General features: G+C 39.5%; 6 protein-coding genes across 19 annotated transcripts; 2 read left to right on the top strand and 4 right to left on the bottom strand.

The window, feature by feature from the left end:
- Positions 1 to 29: 29 nt before the first annotated feature.
- LOC143358402 (HIG1 domain family member 2A, mitochondrial) lies at positions 30 to 956 on the top strand. Of its 3 annotated transcripts, none has more exons than XM_076795531.1 (3): positions 30 to 142; positions 266 to 520; positions 612 to 956. In XM_076795531.1, exons 2-3 carry the CDS (start codon positions 373 to 375, stop codon positions 776 to 778), a joined length of 315 nt encoding a protein of 104 aa, XP_076651646.1. In that variant the 5' UTR covers positions 30 to 142; positions 266 to 372; the 3' UTR covers positions 779 to 956. The 3 variants fall into 3 exon arrangements, with proteins under 3 accessions (XP_076651646.1, XP_076651647.1, XP_076651648.1); XM_076795532.1 differs by having other exon boundaries at positions 41 to 146; XM_076795533.1 differs by lacking the exon at positions 30 to 142 and having other exon boundaries at positions 163 to 520.
- On the bottom strand, positions 854 to 3,482 carry LOC143358392 (rhotekin). Of its 3 annotated transcripts, none has more exons than XM_076795508.1 (8): positions 3,151 to 3,482; positions 2,738 to 2,928; positions 2,461 to 2,670; positions 2,178 to 2,357; positions 1,669 to 2,095; positions 1,313 to 1,601; positions 1,010 to 1,193; positions 854 to 918 (listed from the first exon to the last, which is right to left on the bottom strand). In XM_076795508.1, the coding sequence occupies exons 1-7, from the start codon at positions 3,295 to 3,297 to the stop codon at positions 1,027 to 1,029; spliced, it is 1,611 nt and encodes a 536-aa protein (XP_076651623.1). In that variant the 5' UTR covers positions 3,298 to 3,482; the 3' UTR covers positions 854 to 918; positions 1,010 to 1,026. The 3 variants fall into 3 exon arrangements, with proteins under 3 accessions (XP_076651623.1, XP_076651624.1, XP_076651622.1); XM_076795509.1 differs by having other exon boundaries at positions 854 to 1,193; positions 1,669 to 1,883; positions 1,995 to 2,095; XM_076795507.1 differs by having other exon boundaries at positions 854 to 1,193.
- A 143-nt stretch (positions 3,483 to 3,625) lies between these two features.
- Rpn10 (regulatory particle non-ATPase 10) lies at positions 3,626 to 5,801 on the bottom strand. Its single transcript, XM_076795514.1, has 6 exons — positions 5,642 to 5,801; positions 5,068 to 5,208; positions 4,884 to 4,995; positions 4,415 to 4,789; positions 4,053 to 4,338; positions 3,626 to 3,965 (listed from the first exon to the last, which is right to left on the bottom strand). The coding sequence occupies exons 1-6, from the start codon at positions 5,665 to 5,667 to the stop codon at positions 3,724 to 3,726; spliced, it is 1,182 nt and encodes a 393-aa protein (XP_076651629.1). The 5' UTR covers positions 5,668 to 5,801; the 3' UTR covers positions 3,626 to 3,723.
- Positions 5,802 to 5,934: 133 nt separating this feature from the next.
- LOC143358399 (uncharacterized) lies at positions 5,935 to 9,075 on the bottom strand. 7 transcript variants are annotated; one of them, XM_076795523.1, is made up of 5 exons: positions 8,449 to 9,075; positions 8,192 to 8,274; positions 7,814 to 7,990; positions 7,442 to 7,645; positions 5,935 to 7,094 (listed from the first exon to the last, which is right to left on the bottom strand). In XM_076795523.1, the coding sequence occupies exons 4-5, from the start codon at positions 7,598 to 7,600 to the stop codon at positions 6,378 to 6,380; spliced, it is 876 nt and encodes a 291-aa protein (XP_076651638.1). In that variant the 5' UTR covers positions 7,601 to 7,645; positions 7,814 to 7,990; positions 8,192 to 8,274; positions 8,449 to 9,075; the 3' UTR covers positions 5,935 to 6,377. The 7 variants fall into 7 exon arrangements, with proteins under 7 accessions (XP_076651638.1, XP_076651640.1, XP_076651641.1 ...); XM_076795525.1 differs by having other exon boundaries at positions 7,814 to 7,909; XM_076795526.1 differs by having other exon boundaries at positions 8,192 to 8,476; positions 8,550 to 9,075.
- Positions 9,076 to 9,653: 578 nt separating this feature from the next.
- On the top strand, positions 9,654 to 11,774 carry LOC143358398 (SRR1-like protein). 2 transcript variants are annotated; one of them, XM_076795517.1, is made up of 4 exons: positions 9,654 to 9,793; positions 10,455 to 10,684; positions 10,765 to 11,475; positions 11,624 to 11,774. In XM_076795517.1, exons 2-4 carry the CDS (start codon positions 10,527 to 10,529, stop codon positions 11,634 to 11,636), a joined length of 882 nt encoding a protein of 293 aa, XP_076651632.1. In that variant the 5' UTR covers positions 9,654 to 9,793; positions 10,455 to 10,526; the 3' UTR covers positions 11,637 to 11,774. The 2 variants fall into 2 exon arrangements, with proteins under 2 accessions (XP_076651632.1, XP_076651633.1); XM_076795518.1 differs by lacking the exon at positions 9,654 to 9,793 and adding an exon at positions 10,146 to 10,386.
- A 185-nt stretch (positions 11,775 to 11,959) lies between these two features.
- On the bottom strand, positions 11,960 to 15,261 carry LOC143358394 (short/branched chain specific acyl-CoA dehydrogenase, mitochondrial). Of its 3 annotated transcripts, none has more exons than XM_076795511.1 (9): positions 14,948 to 15,261; positions 14,105 to 14,219; positions 13,896 to 13,996; positions 13,577 to 13,783; positions 13,134 to 13,304; positions 12,846 to 12,971; positions 12,571 to 12,753; positions 12,344 to 12,479; positions 11,960 to 12,255 (listed from the first exon to the last, which is right to left on the bottom strand). In XM_076795511.1, exons 1-9 carry the CDS (start codon positions 14,993 to 14,995, stop codon positions 12,080 to 12,082), a joined length of 1,263 nt encoding a protein of 420 aa, XP_076651626.1. In that variant the 5' UTR covers positions 14,996 to 15,261; the 3' UTR covers positions 11,960 to 12,079. The 3 variants fall into 3 exon arrangements, with proteins under 3 accessions (XP_076651626.1, XP_076651627.1, XP_076651628.1); XM_076795512.1 differs by having other exon boundaries at positions 14,105 to 14,210; XM_076795513.1 differs by lacking the exon at positions 14,105 to 14,219 and having other exon boundaries at positions 14,948 to 15,259.
- Between the last annotated feature and the right edge of the window lie 520 nt (positions 15,262 to 15,781).

The raw sequence follows: 15,781 nt of genomic DNA, 5'->3' as shown, positions 1-15,781 counted from the left end.
GTCTTCTTTCTCCTCTAGCCCTTGTGTCAGCCGTGTGACATTATTCTACATATACAATATACACTTACTGATGAACTGCGTGTGGTAATGTGGTGTAATGTGGTAAATACCAAATAAACAAGCACTTCCACACATATTAACAGTAGGTTATGTACCCTTTACTATTATATAAATATAAATGTGAATATTACTACTTATAAATGAAACGTGTAACGTTGTCGGTCAGCAAAGTGTAATTATAATGTGTTTCTTTTTTCCTAATTAGAATTGATACAAACAAGTTAAACAATATTCAATGACCAAATCAAAAAATTCGACATTTCGAGAACCAACGCATTGTTCCATTAGTACCAAATTATTTTCTAAATTATAATGTCAGACAATTCAGAAAAGAAGTTGGAAACGTTGGATGAACTGGATTGGGTTCGAATATATAACGATACTCATGGCAAAGACACTATTGAGACCTTTAGAGAAAAACTGATACGGAAAACAAAGGAAAACCCCCTGGTACCTCTGGGTAAGAAATGGATAAGAAATACATGTACAAAAATGCTAGATGAACGAATGACCATGGAAAAAGCTGCTGCATTGTTCCTTTGTCGCTTCAGGTACCGTAGCAACTCTAAGCGCTCTTACTATCGGTCTTTGGCATTTTTACGTAGGAAACACGAAAATGTCGCAATACATGATGCGTGCACGAGTCGGTGCGCAAGGATTCACCCTCTTATCCATTGTTGCTGGACTTCTTCTTACAGCAAGAAAGCAAGAGAAATAAATATGTTTGCAAACTAATTTAATACTTTTAGTTGGTACAGCAGTCTTTTTGCATACGCAAGTTTCAAGTTTGACGTAAGATTTTCCAGTCAAATTTATTTTGTAATTAGTTCGTTTAAAGAAATACATAAATAATATTTTCTGTAAAATATAGTAAAAATATACATGCTGTGTAAGTTCTTGTTTGTAAGAATGTACAACACAAAAATATTTTGTGTTACCGATGTTTTACCTTTTTAACATGAAAACTCATCTATAGTGAATCGTATTGAAAAATTTTCTATGCGAATTCAGCATAGCGGCTGAAGTTTGAGAGTCCAGAGTTGCAGAAGCGCTGCCAGTGAAATTGTGACGCTTGGATTTCGGCATTCCTTTCGACACAGACATGCTCGAAACAGATTCAGAATGTACGGGTTCTATAAGATTGTACATGCGTGTCATTTTTGCCATTGAAACGATCGAATTTTAATACAATTCAAGGGTCATAATATTTCACTCGAAGTAATTATGTTTACCGTCTAGAAGACATTTATACCTATTAACGGAATTTCGTCGTACAAGGATCCTTGTTGTCTATTGGCAGCAAATGAATTTCCGACATTTGTATTCGAACATGAATTCTCCAAAGATGGAATTCGCTGAAAGTTCATTGCCGCATGCTTCCATTTTGAATGTTCGTCGATACGATGTATTAACTGTTCAAAACACTTTTGAACATCATCCTTTGAGTAAAATTCAATAGTATCCCGTTTCCTGATGCCGTCTACGCAATTGATAATCCGTAATTGACAATTCACTGATTTTGATTGTCGCACAAGGGTATCCTGAAATGAAATATCATCGTTTTGTCAAGAGAACGTTTAAAAAATTTACGGCTACGTTCTCCCGCACCTTGTCCACAGAAATCATAATTGCAGGTTTTTGTAATTCTTCTGCAAGTTTTTTCGTCTTCCAGGCTTCTATCCCGAAGCCGTGTAATCGTGCCCAGCAACGTTGATCGTTTATAATTAGAAATCCCATGGCTAGTTCTTTATCAATACAATCCGGTTGTACAGCTAGACGGCAACAGAAGTGTCCAAAAAGTGGCAAAGCATTAGCTTTAGTTTCTAAAAGGTAAAATTTCGAAACTTTGAAAAAGTTCATTTGATATCGATGTATCGATAAAATTACCGTCCAGAAAGAAAGAAAGGAGAAAGAAACTGTAGATTGAAATGAACCTGTGTCAAAATTGTTTAAGGCCAAGTCGTGCGTATGTATATTCCCATCTGTGTCGTTAAGAGACATTTTTGCATACGCCACTAAATGAAATTGTGGTCCTCTGAAAGATAAAAAGTCAAGAATAACCAAATAATTTAATGTTTTAATCGTTACGCTGTACGTTAATTGGAATGCAAGCTCACGTCTTTGTAGCATTATACTCGTCTCGTAAAGACAACACCAACTTTCTACCCACAGTTTTTGAAATTGACGAATGGATAGTTCTCCTGATTCTTTTCGGAGTACTGGCGATACTAAGGTCTTCTTGTAACACATGACTATAGACCTCTAATGTTAACTCGAACTCTGCTGGTACACTATTACTGAAAATCGAACAATGTTATTCTTTTCAGTTATGTTGTAACTGAATTGTGAAAAAGCACATATCTTCCAACAAACATAATGAATAAAATTATGACGTCTTACAATAGTAAAGTATCAGGAAAACTAATGTCTGTCTGTCCTCTATCAATAGGATAAACTAAGGTTGTATCGTGAATTTCAGTACCGACACGAGCTAAACAGAAAACTGCAAATCTTCTATGATCTCCACGATTTTTAAAATGATCCGTGTCTCTCCACATCAAAGGAAATCTGAGATCCGAAATGGATAATCTTCCCTTGGTTTTAGAAATGCTGTAACAAATTGTATCTGTAATAGCTGTAATTAATATTTAAATATGCCTGGATAAAGGGCTATTACCTTGTGTTTGTAGTAGCATCAGTGCTACGATGTTGTAGTTCGTTCGTATAAATAGACATTCGCTTACTCGATATGAGTAAAGCACGTGCAGCTTCCAAACTTTGCGTGGGATGGCGTGCAGCAGCTAACAATCTTGACGAACCTTCTTTCATTTTCACTTCCAATTCGATCTTTCGTTCTAAATCATGATCCTGGAAGAAATACAATTATCGTGTATCGCCTAGATATGTATACATATTGACAAAATTCGTGGCAATTTATAAATGTATTTATAAAATCAAATGAAAAAGTATATATATACACACACACACATATAAATATATATAAGTACATAGGTAAATATGGCTTGTGACAGAGAGAGAGAGAGAGAGAGAGAGAGAGCAACAAGTGTAAACAAACAAATTGAAATTTACCGCTATGTTTTTACAGTTTCGGATGCTGTCGCGTCTTCTAACTCGTGCTTGATAATCACTCAAAGAACGTAAATAATTATTTTCTTTATCCAAAGTGTCGCTAAAACATCCACGAATAGTTCCGATACTCTTCCTGCGTGGCGCCATTTTGAGATTTAGCGTTTCTCTTTGAACGGTAGACGGAGCGCGTTTAAACGCAGCCAGCCATTATGAGAAACGTTAGTGGGAAACATAAAGAGAGGGGGTATGTAGTGTGTTAGCAACAGTTAGCAACGAAGAAGAAAAGTAAATAGATACGGTATATGTACCTATGTGATGTAAGATATAAGTAGATATAAATACATGTACAACATATGTACAGGTAGCGAGCTTTAGGAATATATGCAAGTGTGTATATATGCATGAGACGATCAATATCATTCGATACCGGTTTCGAACGAAGAAAAAAGGATTGGACAGAAAACGGTGAATAAAGTCCTGAAAAATCGAAAACTTATATTTGGTATAGATGTATTCACAAAACAGCGATTAACATATAGTTATATATATATATATCGAAGGAGCACTGATTTTTCATTTCTTTTCCTTGTCTTTATCTTTATCTTTCTCGTTCTCTTTCTCCTTCTCTTTTTCTTTCTCTTTGTCTTTATCCTTGTTCTGCTGAAGAGATCCAACAGCTTGACGGACGGCTTCGGAATGAGGATCAACACCCGGTAAATTCTCCAAAACTGATTGCAGAAAAGCTGGATCGGACATGACAGCAGCATAGTCTTCCTCAACTTCCATTGCCTCTTCCTTCAAGGACTCGTGTTCTTCTGCAAAAAAGAAAGGGGAGAAAAGACAGGATAGTTTGAGTTTAAGTCAACCTGTACTCGTAAGTGTGTATAGGGTCGTTGTCGTACGTTGATCTTGCATGGACATTTGCATAGCAAAAGCAATTTGCTCCTCTTCCGTCATACGGGCAAAATCCGGCACATTTCCACTAGACGGTGTAGTATTATCGGATGCCGAAGATGAATCTTCTGCGCTCTCGAGCGACATGGCGAGAGCGCGTTTCAACATTGCTTCTTCGTTCGGCACCTCTTTAATAGTTTCCGGTTGCTTGTTCGCAGTTGCTTCGGTCGCTTGAGCTCGCCGTGCTTCTTCTTCTTGACGTTGTCGTTGCTCTTCCATAGAGACACGTAATGCCTGTGGAAAAAAATCGGTTAAGCAACGCTATCCGTTTGATGTCTGTAGGGAATTGAGAAAATTATAGATAACAAACCAATGCTAATTCGGGGTCTTCGTTTGGATCAACACCGAATTCATAAGCGGCTCCTCCCATACCGGTACCACCCATCCCATCTTCTCCTTGAATTATGGGAGAAGAAATTAACGCATCGGATAAATGTGGTCCAGGTGGAACAGTGACCAAATGGCTGCCAGTACCGTCCTTCCCGTTCAGGGCGTTAACGAACGCCGTCAACACTTCGTTGTTGACGCTTTCCTCGCCAAAACTAATTACATCCACGTTCACTTTTTCTTTCTTCAAACGTTTTGCTAATTTCACCAGTTCCTTTTCGTCGATCTCTATCGGACTACCGATGAAAGCCACGATACGCATTTTATGATTTTTACCTTGACGATGCTTCAATGCTAACTGTTGCGAAACATTAGATCGACGATTATTATTAATTGCGCGTCGCTTGTTTATATGGAACCTAAGGAAAAAATTACGCGTGCAATATACTCACATGTGCAATTCTGATTCCAGTAATCAAACATAGATTGCCGTTGGGCTGAACTTGATGAAGCTTGGATAAAATTCTACCTACATCGCTCGTTAATGTAGCTAATACTTCGACACTGTTGAAAGAATATAAAATTAATTTAAGGGATAATTATGTGTTCTGCGTATAAAATTACTTTTTTACTTACTTGGCTAATGTTATTAAACCAACGTTGTTTTCAGGATTAGATCTAGTCTTCGAGTGGCAGACCAAATTAACGGCTTCCTGTTGTGCTTGAAGGCGTGTTGGTAAAAAATCTCCATTTCTCATGTAATCGCTGTTGTCGACACTGAAAACGTTTAAACAAGTACCAATAAGTACTCCGAGTTTTGGAGCTAACTTGTACCGAAGTCATTTCTTCGGATACGTATAACCTCCAACCGCAATTTATTATGCCAAATATATTCCGTTCGGAAGACACCCGCTTTTACTTTTCTTGGTGAGAAATATTTCACGTTTAATCCATGTTCGAACTACACCTAATATTTTGTAATTAGAATAATGTGAAAAAAAAATTGATCGTGAGCCCGCTACGGTCCGTTTCAACTTTGCACTGTCACTCGCGTTCAACGTTCGCGAGTTATTAAGGTTTTTATTCTTACGGAATAGCCTGGAGATTTCGTTGCATTTGTCAAGCATGATCAAATTTTGAATCAGGTAAAACGTAAAACAATAAAATACGATATTGCTTTGAATAAGTTGAACAAATGTCAATAGCTTACCATATCATCGTACTTTCCAGTACCATCTTGGCTCGAGTTACTGAGTTGTTTCAGTCTGTTTCGTTCCGTTTCGTTCCGTTCCGTTCCGTTCCGTTCCGTTCTCCTCTGTTCTGTTCTGTTCTGTTCTGTTCTGTTCTGTTCTGTGTGGCGTTGTCGTGTTTTCCTATGTTCAGCTTCGTTCGGTTCGATTCAATTCGCTCACGTTGCTTCGTTTTAAAATTATACATGTCAATTTTCAAAGGCAACAGACTCGCGAATAATTGTTTACAATGAACAATGAATGGTTAAAAGAAAAGATAAAGGCGAATATATATATATATATATAATGCTAAGGAGAATTGGAGGCAATATAGCTATTGGATGTGCGCGTAAGGAAATTAGATCGTACGGCATATTGTTAGACTATTTTACTTTGTTAGATTACTTGTAAAAGTATTATATGTACATATGCACGATCTGTTGTAGACATAAATCGTATCGATTGATCGACGCCTTCGTGTGACGAGTCAAAACGAAATTACGGAAGAGTAACGAAAATCGAAAATGCGTGTGCGACGACGGTATATGTAAATGAAATTTGACGAAAAATTATACGTACACGTAAATATTTACGTACATGCACACGCGCATACATATAGTCCCGAATACTGAGGCGCGCTCGCACACGCACGCACATACATACACACATATGTGTACAGAGTGTTCAAAGATTGTAAATTAATCGTAAGAAGATTGTTTAGAGGGAGGGAGAAGATTCGGGGATCGTGTCTAGTTGAAGCGTCGAATATCTCGGCGCTTGATCCATTAATACTACTTCCTCGTAGGTCGGTGGTCGGTCGGAATGACACCTTGATTTTAGAAAAATTTGCGTGGACCGTCTTCTATCGCTGTAAGCCCGAAGGATAACGATTAGAGGTCCTAAGAGCAACATAACTACGCCGATTGCCAGCATCGTTATGGCAACAGCCACACCGATTTTGTTCACTGGAGCGCGCTGTGATTTTCGTTCGATTTTGTCGATGCTCGTTAGGCTAGTGAAATTGGTAGAATCGGGATGTGTCGATTGCAACAATGCGCTCTCTTCTGTATCGTAAAGATTTGTCGTATCGATCGCTGCTTCATCGTAAATGCCAGCTCCTACTTTATTTCTCACTCGTTCGTCTTTGTTCTCGTTGGATGCACGAATCCTCAGACTTTGTATCGCGCGAATGCCTCGAGGATCTTGTTTACGATCGATAGCTGTGGTCCGTTTTTTGATAACAACATTCTCTGCTCGATAAGATGCATACGGTTTACGCGATAACCATATTTTGTTTCGTCTGGGAGCCTCGGAACTGTTAAAATCCATCGCAACGTCTTTCCGCCGAGTTACAATCTCGGCTATTCGATGACGATTTTCTGTAATACTCGATTCTTGGATCGACTCTTTTTCGTTCAGCCTCGCAATCCTTTCCTGCGAAAATAGTGTTCCCGAATCTGTCGTCGATTCACTTTTTTTTTTGTTTCATATTTTTGATTGCGTTTCCCTTTTATAGAAATACGCACAATACGCGCGCGTACGTACCAGCGGGACGTTAAACGTAAACATATACATGTGGATATGTAAGTAGATATATATACATGTATATCTATACATATGTATTTATTTACGTTGGCCAACGTTCTCTGCAGCACGTACTTGTATACTTGTATGTATATATGTACGTGTTACATGTGTACGTTTCACGCATACGTGGGTAGCGTAGGCGCGCCTTTAACCGAATTTATTTGGTACTTTGATGATCGATAAAAATGTCAAACCTGTGTATCGGCAGTGTCGTTTCGTAGCGTATCCTGAATATCGCGTAAGGATTTTGCACCTTTTCGCAGAAGTATAATCCCAACGACGGTCCAAACGGTTAATTGAAAGATTATTATTAATTTCGGAGACCATTTATTCGTTTGTGCGGTTAAAGACATCTTTACAAAAAATGCTGCAGGTCGGTAACGGAAGCCAGTTTACGCCTGAATCACAATGGACAAAAGACACCGACGCAAATCAATGTGGTTAGACAGATGTATCGCCGTTGAAGGTAAAGCAAATTTCCATGTACATACAATGTACATACAATGTAACATACATACGTATGTAGTACGAATAGTAAGGTATATGATTTTACGATGAAAACTTACTTCCCCGTTGTGGTTTTTCGTTTCTCGTTTCGAAGAAGATAATATATGCATCTCACGACCCTTTTTTCCTACGATCGATCCTTAGATTCTGGAAGGCTGCGAGAAACGTGATTAACGCTCCGATTATGATCGTTCCGTAACGATAACTTTGAATCTGAATTCAAAGGATAAAAGGACCTGTCGCGCAAGTCCGATTGTATATTTCCGCACGATCAAAAATTTGTTAAGATAGCTCTGTTAATTTGCGTTTTAAGTTGAGAATAAGCTGAATCGATGATATATGTATACGAATGATTCGAAAGAGAAGAAAGAAACTGTACTACCGAGACATTAAACGCTAACAAAAGTATATCTATACGTGTAACGTTATTTCGATACCGTTCTGTGTTGTTCTCGCCCCTACTTTTGCATCCAGTAAGTATGGCAACGCCTAGCCGGCCTATTAGGTCGCCTATCGATATCTAGAGAAAGAAACGGTAGTTAGAACGATTTCGTTTCTCGCAATAATAGAAAAGTATACATAAATGCGAGTCGTGGTTTGAAGGTGCATCCAAGGAAGCACAATTCCATCGAGAGATCGAACGGTCACGTTCGTTGATCAACGCGACTCGTTCGAAAAATACAGTTTTCTTTACCTTCTTTTACGGTAATGGCGCGTTTCTCCTTTTACAAGATAATACACTTTATTAAAATGCTGTTAGTCAAAATCGATCGGCACGAATTCATCGATACGAACTTTTGTTGTGTACACTTGCGTGATCCAATTTATGCCGATCGATCATAACTGTCGATTTGCTTGGTTGCCCGCTTACGCCTTAACGCTTTACGCCTTACGCCTTACGCTTACACGACCGACCGTCACCGTCCGTTCGGTCAGTTTGTCGTTGACGAATAACGCATACGTCATGCGTTGTACCGACACATCCGTTAGTTACACCGTTTCTTCCTTCTACCCGTTCCGAGCTTACCACGCTCTGTCACGTGTTTCTTCGAGTTCTCACTTTTTCTTTCCAAAATCCGAATCGTTTGCACACTGTATGCACCTATAGATTGCCTGTGTGTCTATATACATATATACATATATGTATGTAGATACCAGTCAGCAATTTCGTAACGCATTCGAGGCTGAGAACGACGAATGTTTCGAACTCGAAGAATACGTTTTATCGTAATTATGTGAGCTTTCGAAACAGTACGACAAAAACGAAACAAAACAAAACAAAAGAAAGAAAGAAAGAAAAGCCGTGGAAGAAAAAAATATTTCAAAGAAATTCATTGCATCATGCTGTGTGTATTGTAGTAATATGTACGTAATGTATACTGTATACTGTATACTGTGCACTGTACATTTTATACATACTAAATATGTACTTGTATTGTACACGACACACAAACACAACCACGGAGAAACGGCAAGAGACACAGCAACGGTCAAACTCGATTAGACTCGTTAGCTCCATCTAGACCAGCCTGCAATACACATTTCGTACAATGCTTACGATATTATCCAATGATAATCACGTTGTAACTACGCCATCTACTGGACCGTATTAGGACCAGTGATGGGCTATTGGAGGGTTTTTTAGGCGCATGCGTGTTCGAAAGCAGTAACGTATCTATATCGTAGAGAAAGTAGTGGGGCACTATTATCGGTGGGAAGGAAATACTGGGTGAGTCCAGGAGAAGGCCTTTTTGTAAAATCAAATGATAAGGAATTTTGCGAAATTATGCGGCGGGACCAAGGTATTCGGTTTTAGCCAAATTTGTTACTTTACCGACACTAAAATCGTCGCGCATGCGCGAAAAAGCCGTCCAATTTACAACCTATCCACGGCCCGTGATCGTGATCATGATCAATCATCGTGCGTAAACACAGATGTGTTGACTGAAAATTTGGTGAAAATATCGAACGAGAAGGCAACAAATTCGATAGTCGAGTATCAATCGTTTCAATTCAAAGAGACGGCGCGATTTTTATCGGTATGACGATTGTACTCTATGTATATACTGTAATCTTTAGTGGATGCATGGCAATTTAGTCTCGAATAGTTAAAAGTGCGGTTAGTTTTTGTACACGTATCGAGTATTTTAGATTGGAGGTTTACGTGCCCCTTTGCGTAAGTTGCTTAATCATTAGCGACACAAGTTGCTAAGAAAGCACATATGTACATATGCAAAGCTATAAAGACATCCGAATTGAATACATACACCTAGAATCAGTGGTGAGATATCGGCCAACTTGTATGTACATATATACGTATGTATGTAGATCGTTTGACGATCGTTGCGATATATCTGTAGAAACAGTTGACGAGACAAAATTCAATATACGTAGTAGCAGCTGCAGTTTTTCGCTAATATCTCCGAAATTATATATGGCTGAGCTGCGGTTACACGTACAGGAAGAAAAAGTTGTTTAGAATGTTGAGTTTTACATACCCACCAAGTGTCATCTCGATCGGGCATCGGTACACCTTTCGGGAGTACAGCCTCGATATTTGATTATAGAATGCCAGCTAATATTGGAGAAGGAGCTACAAAGGGGCCGTAGAGTTTGCTATTTACAAGAATTTGTAAGAATTTTGAAAAATTTTGCAGGGTGATCGAGGTACCCTATTTTCTAGAGAATTTTACTTTACAGACAGGCTAAAATCGGCGCGCATGCGCGAGAAAGGCTGGCCGATATCTGACCACTGCCTATGGAAATAGTAGAATGGCTTGCGGGACAAGAGACACCGGAGAATTTCAACTCGTATCTCGTCGAAAGAAGCGAGTGTCTCGCGTTCGAAGTAGTTGCGATCGAAATGTACATTTACCCGAGAACGATAACGAGGAGAATTTTAGCGATGTTGATTGCGAGGCGCTGTTCGGGTAAGAGATTTTCTCCGATGTATCGAGAAGATTCGTTGCACGTGTGCACATTCGTTTGTTTATTTTCGAATGATTTTCAGAAGACTTCTCGAGGCAGAGACCGAATTGCGAGACACACTGTTCGCCGATAATGTTTTCCATTCGATGAAAAGCTCGTTGAATGCTATGAACGTCGATGGTATTTCGGAGATACTGTGTTACGGTCTGGGTCCTTTCTCGCGTCTTAAATCTTCGAAATATCAATTGGCGTTACTGCTCTGTTTGCGAAATCATTATGGTTCACGCGTACACGTGTACGACCCGATTTTCTCTTCGAAGGAAATCAAGCTGTTGCTAAGGTTCGGTTTCGTTGTTTTAAATATTAACGAGGAGGGCAAACGAATAGTCGAGAATAACGTGACGTTGGTGTACATGCCGCACTGTTCGTCGCATCTGACCAATAATTTCCTTTATGCGAATTGGGGCAAAAGGTTGTGCAAATGTATCCTTTTGACGAATAGCTTTTCCGCCGTGGTCGATAATTTGACAGGAGCCAATAGGTCTGCGTGTATCGATTATATCGTACGTATTCGACCGTACGTGACAGAAACTGCCTTGAGAAACAATTTCCCACACGAAGAAGCATTCAACGATCTGAACGTTCACATATTTTTGGAACAAGATATCGACGCTATACCTCGGAATTTCTGGAACGATAGAGAGGAACCCTGTTACCGATACACGGCCATAGATTATTTCACTGCGAAACAAACAGAACGAATAGATGCTAAAAACTCGAATCACGTATCTAGGTATTGACCGTTTCGATTCGCAAAGAATCGATGAAACGACGAATGTATTCGGTGTCGTCGCCACCGTCGCGATAACATCTCTTGATAATAATCTAGCATTACGTTTTACGCGTTGGTTTCTTTTAATAATCGATTTCGTTTGTTTTAGGCCGACGGGATGATGAAGCCCAACGTACAATTGATTCGTGCGCTTATAAAGGAAATTCGACGATCGTCCCCCTCCGATCGAAAGATAGAAAATGATGCGATGGTGCGTTACATTTTCGAGCAAGCACGAGCACATCGAGAGACTTCGGAGGTTTTGTGTAAAGCCCGAGAGGAGTTGAAAAATTTGGCAGAGACGTATTTGTGTTATTTGAATTCTCGCAGAACGTGCAAAGAGATTCTAACCCGCTACAGTGGTAAAGGTGAACGAAGTACCCAAGAAACTGCGGATCTTCTAGGATTCAAATTACCCCCCGATCCATTGTAATCTTTGTTCGAGAGCCAGTTATATAGAAAACATATGATTTATTGATCGGTAGGATCGCGCAGAACAGTAGAAAAATAGCTATAATGTATAATATGAAATAAAGCAGAAGAATAAAGATGGACAAGGACCAATTCATGAATATTCTTTGCGAATACACTTGGCTATGGTTGACAGTTGCATGTTGCTTGTACCCTCGTAAATAGTACCAATCTTGGAATCTCTAAAGTACTTTTCTTGAGGAAAATCGGTCGTAAATCCTACTCCGCCCATAAAGTCGATGCATTTTGCAGTAACGCGTAACGCTGTCTCTGAAATTTGACAAGTTCCTATTCGTTGATCGGATCTGCTCCATCAGATATATTTCCATGTAGTTTCCTCGAGTACTACGATACGTACCCGATGCAACCAGTTTTGCCATGGCGGCTTCTTTCATAACGTCCTGTTTCGCATCGACCAACCTGGCGGCGTTGTAAACCAATAATCTGGCGCACTCGATTTCGGTAACCACTTGCGCGATTTGATGTTGCATCGACTAAAGAAACGTTAACGTGCTTACTATTAGACTAGATTTGTCTCGGTTACTACTTTGTTTAAAGAAGAGTACGAGTTTTCTTTTTCTATACTTGAAACGAAAAAATATCTTTGCCGAATTGCTTCCTTTCCAAGGTGTACGGTATAGTGGCGTCCACGCATCCTTGTGCTATACCAATCATTTGAGCTCCGATACCGATTCGACCTTCGTTGAGGAATCCAGCCGCGTATTTGTAGCCATGACCATACTCTCCCAAGATATTCGTTTCCGGAACCTGTGCGTAGAATGAATGCGTTCCGCTAAACCGTTCTATTCTCGAGTAGAGTATTGGATCTCGAGGATTAGAGTCGAGTAAAATTGACTTACTTGAACGTTATCGAAATGGATCATGCAGGTACCCGAAGCCTTTATTCCCAGTTTGTCTTCCGGCTTGGCAATCGTCAGTCCGGGTGTATCGCGTTCCACGAAGAACGCTGTGATGCCACGATATCCCTAAAACCCACATACCCGTTTAGTCGCGTACACATTGAAAAGAGGTGTCTCAGAGTTTCTACGTATAGGTCGATTCTGTGATTTCGACCTTTACGATTACATGCGAAGAAGAATTTTGTTTGTTTTGCTGATTCGGAAAGTAGGTGGAACACATCGACTTACGACAGATGGGTTTGCGTTTGCAAAAACCAAAAATAATCCGGCAATATCTGAATTTGAAATCCACATTTTTGTACCATTTATTAGGTAATGGGATCCATTCTTTTTTGCTTCGGTTTTCAAAGAAAACGCGTCCGATCCCGATCCAGGTTCTGTAAGACAAAAGCTGCCCGCCTAAAACAAGAAAGTCGAAAATATAGAACAAAATTAGTTTGCGTAATTCAGTTGGATACTTTGAATTCGCGTGCATCCGTATGTATCTAGGTATTTACATAAAAATAGTGGAACCAACGCGCGATAATCGTGGCCTGACGCGTCAGCCGATAATACAATTTAAAACGATACCACTGCATGATCCATTTTGTTTTTCACGTAGACGGTGACGTACTTGAAATTCGTTGTGGTAGCGTATACTTCTACATTGTAGATATGATGGATCTACTTACGTAATTTTGCGCTAGTCGTGGCAAGTATTTTGCTTTGTGTTCTTCCGATGCAACTTTCGAGATCAATGAATTCACCAAGGTATTATGGATATCGACTAGCGCTGCGACAGACCCATCGGCTTTTGCCACTTCTTCGACCGCTAAGATCGTAGACATGAAATTGCATCCAGAACCACCATATTTCTCAGGAATCTCGATGCCCATCAACTAAAAGTTAAGGCAGTATGTAGAACGATAACGTGCGCGACCGCGTTCGATTCACTATTAATATACATATAACGATAAAAGATTGCGCATGAGATAAGTATTATTCACGTACACCATTTTCGAAGAGTTTCCGCAACAATCCTTCGTCAATCTTGCTCTTCTTCTCCATTTCGCGTACGAGCGGGGTAATTTCTTCCTTTGCTAATTTACTAACTGAAATGTATTGCGAACAATAGGATAAATGGAAATTTTACGGAATCGTAACGGCAAGCATTCAAGCGTGCAAAAATAATACGTGTATACACAGCGTAACTAATGTACCAGCATGTTTCATCATGAGTTCGTCCTCCGTGAATTGAGTCAGAGGTCCTGGACATTGATCGTATCGTGGTGTGCTTATGCCGAAATGTCTTGTAAAGCATCCGCTCTGTGGAATCTGAATCGAATGATTAAGGCATTCATTATTGATTAGTGAGATAACTAATGATATAATACTTGTTCAATTGAGCTAACGATGCCGATAAACTGCACAATTCCGAGACAAAACAAGGATCTGAACGCACACCTGACGTATACTTGCTTGTATATGTTGCGTTGCGTTGATTGCGTGCGAAAGCGTTTGCGTAAATAAAATGAAAGACAAAACCGTTTTTTCCAGTCCCCGATAAACGAAAAATGGATTGGATCAATTTGATAATGATAAACGTATATGTTACATTAAGTACATGAAAACTCGTCCCTGCGAGTAGAATAGGGGACACGCGATACACGTGATATGATATACATACAGATGTCTACGTGGATGAGTAGTACATCTTAGAGTCTTGGAAAGCTATCAGGCAGTTGGCACAATTTTGAGCGATTATTTTTTACCTACGAGCTAGCAAAAGTTCGATTTGTAATCTATGATCCATATTAATTGAAATCTAATCGAGACGACACGATGTTTTTCTATCTCTAGATATACTGATTTACGTACACACATACATAGATTAATAGAAATCGAATCTCGATATTTTCTCGTTACACTAGCAAAGAACAATACGCAACAAGTATTAGCGGAAGAATATGCAACCGTATTAACCGCGACTATGAAACTATATATGTATGTGAACCGTGAAAGCAGGTATAAAAGGCGGCAAAATTAGTTGCGTTTATACGTACTTTTCGTATCAGCGATGCAAACGATTTCATGTTAAATTTGGAATTCATGCTTCGGTAGAAATTCTCGTCGTAGAAGTAAAAGTAATCGTGTATATTGGTGGACTTTGTTGAACAAAGTAAGAGATACCCGTGTCGCCAGGTTCCAAGCTAAACCAACACTGACTTCTGGAACGCGATGTTGTGGATCTTGGCCCCCCTTGAAACTCCGAGGTTCACAGTTTGTTTTGTCCAAGCGTCGAACTGGTTCTTATGTAATGAGAGGAAAAAAAAATGCGATTTCTGATGTATTACCGAAACCTGTCTCGATCTATCGTCTTATCTGCAACTGTTGCTCTTCCCTCCTGTGTATCGTATAGATACTTGTATGTATGTGCGTGTCCTATGTAGTATCTACACATGTACGAACATATACGCTCAAGAGACGAGAGGAGAAAGTACACGTACGAACGTTCGTGTAGTCTATGATTAGACAGGACAGACCCTTTTCATATGCCGGAATTCAATAGAAAAAAAGAAAAGAAAAGAAAGAAAAATCTTTTTCGTTCTCAATCGATACGGACGAGGTACCGTTAAAGTAGCATGCTACGTCTGTTCGTATTCGATGCGGTATTCCGCTTCTATTCCATATATAATTCAATTACATTTGATTGAAGCTTGTTAACTGTAAACACGCTATCGGCGTACTTTAAACTACGCGTGCCACCGACATGCAACGCGCGATAACGAAGATATATCTGTGTCAGAGAAGAACAGAAGAGAAGAAGAAAAACGAACGCGTGCCATAGCGATATGCAACGGTATACTATAAGAAATAACGTTGTAACAACTTTGTTA

This window comes from Halictus rubicundus, chromosome 10 (genome assembly GCF_050948215.1).
Source record: "Halictus rubicundus isolate RS-2024b chromosome 10, iyHalRubi1_principal, whole genome shotgun sequence".
Lineage (NCBI taxonomy): Eukaryota > Metazoa > Arthropoda > Insecta > Hymenoptera > Halictidae > Halictus > Halictus rubicundus.
The sequence above is the reverse complement of the archived record's forward strand: the minus strand, read 5'-3'. Positions and strand labels throughout refer to the sequence as shown.

Coding starts and splice junctions, on each gene's coding strand:
- LOC143358402 (XM_076795531.1), top strand. CDS start 373: ATGTCAGACAATTCAGAAAAGAAGTTGGAAACGTTGGATGAACTGGAT. Junction 521..611: donor AAACCCCCTGGTACCTCTGG/GTAAGAAATGGA, acceptor TTGTCGCTTCAG/GTACCGTAGCAACTCTAAGC.
- LOC143358392 (XM_076795507.1), bottom strand. CDS start 3,297: ATGGCGCCACGCAGGAAGAGTATCGGAACTATTCGTGGATGTTTTAGC. Junction 2,096..2,177: donor GAGTATAATGCTACAAAGAC/GTGAGCTTGCAT, acceptor TTTATCTTTCAG/AGGACCACAATTTCATTTAG. Junction 1,602..1,668: donor TTATGATTTCTGTGGACAAG/GTGCGGGAGAAC, acceptor ATTTCATTTCAG/GATACCCTTGTGCGACAATC.
- Rpn10 (XM_076795514.1), bottom strand. CDS start 5,667: ATGGTACTGGAAAGTACGATGATATG. Junction 5,209..5,641: donor CTGGAAAGTACGATGATATG/GTAAGCTATTGA, acceptor AAACGTTTTCAG/TGTCGACAACAGCGATTACA. Junction 3,966..4,052: donor AATGTCCATGCAAGATCAAC/GTACGACAACGA, acceptor TCTTTTTTGCAG/AAGAACACGAGTCCTTGAAG.
- LOC143358399 (XM_076795520.1), bottom strand. CDS start 7,600: ATGTCTTTAACCGCACAAACGAATAAATGGTCTCCGAAATTAATAATA. Junction 7,095..7,441: donor ACGACACTGCCGATACACAG/GTTTGACATTTT, acceptor CTATTTTCGCAG/GAAAGGATTGCGAGGCTGAA.
- LOC143358398 (XM_076795517.1), top strand. CDS start 10,527: ATGGCTTGCGGGACAAGAGACACCGGAGAATTTCAACTCGTATCTCGT. Junction 10,685..10,764: donor GATTGCGAGGCGCTGTTCGG/GTAAGAGATTTT, acceptor AATGATTTTCAG/AAGACTTCTCGAGGCAGAGA.
- LOC143358394 (XM_076795511.1), bottom strand. CDS start 14,995: ATGAATTCCAAATTTAACATGAAATCGTTTGCATCGCTGATACGAAAA. Junction 13,997..14,104: donor ACTCATGATGAAACATGCTG/GTACATTAGTTA, acceptor AATACATTTCAG/TTAGTAAATTAGCAAAGGAA. Junction 13,784..13,895: donor GGAAACTCTTCGAAAATGGT/GTACGTGAATAA, acceptor CTTAACTTTTAG/TTGATGGGCATCGAGATTCC.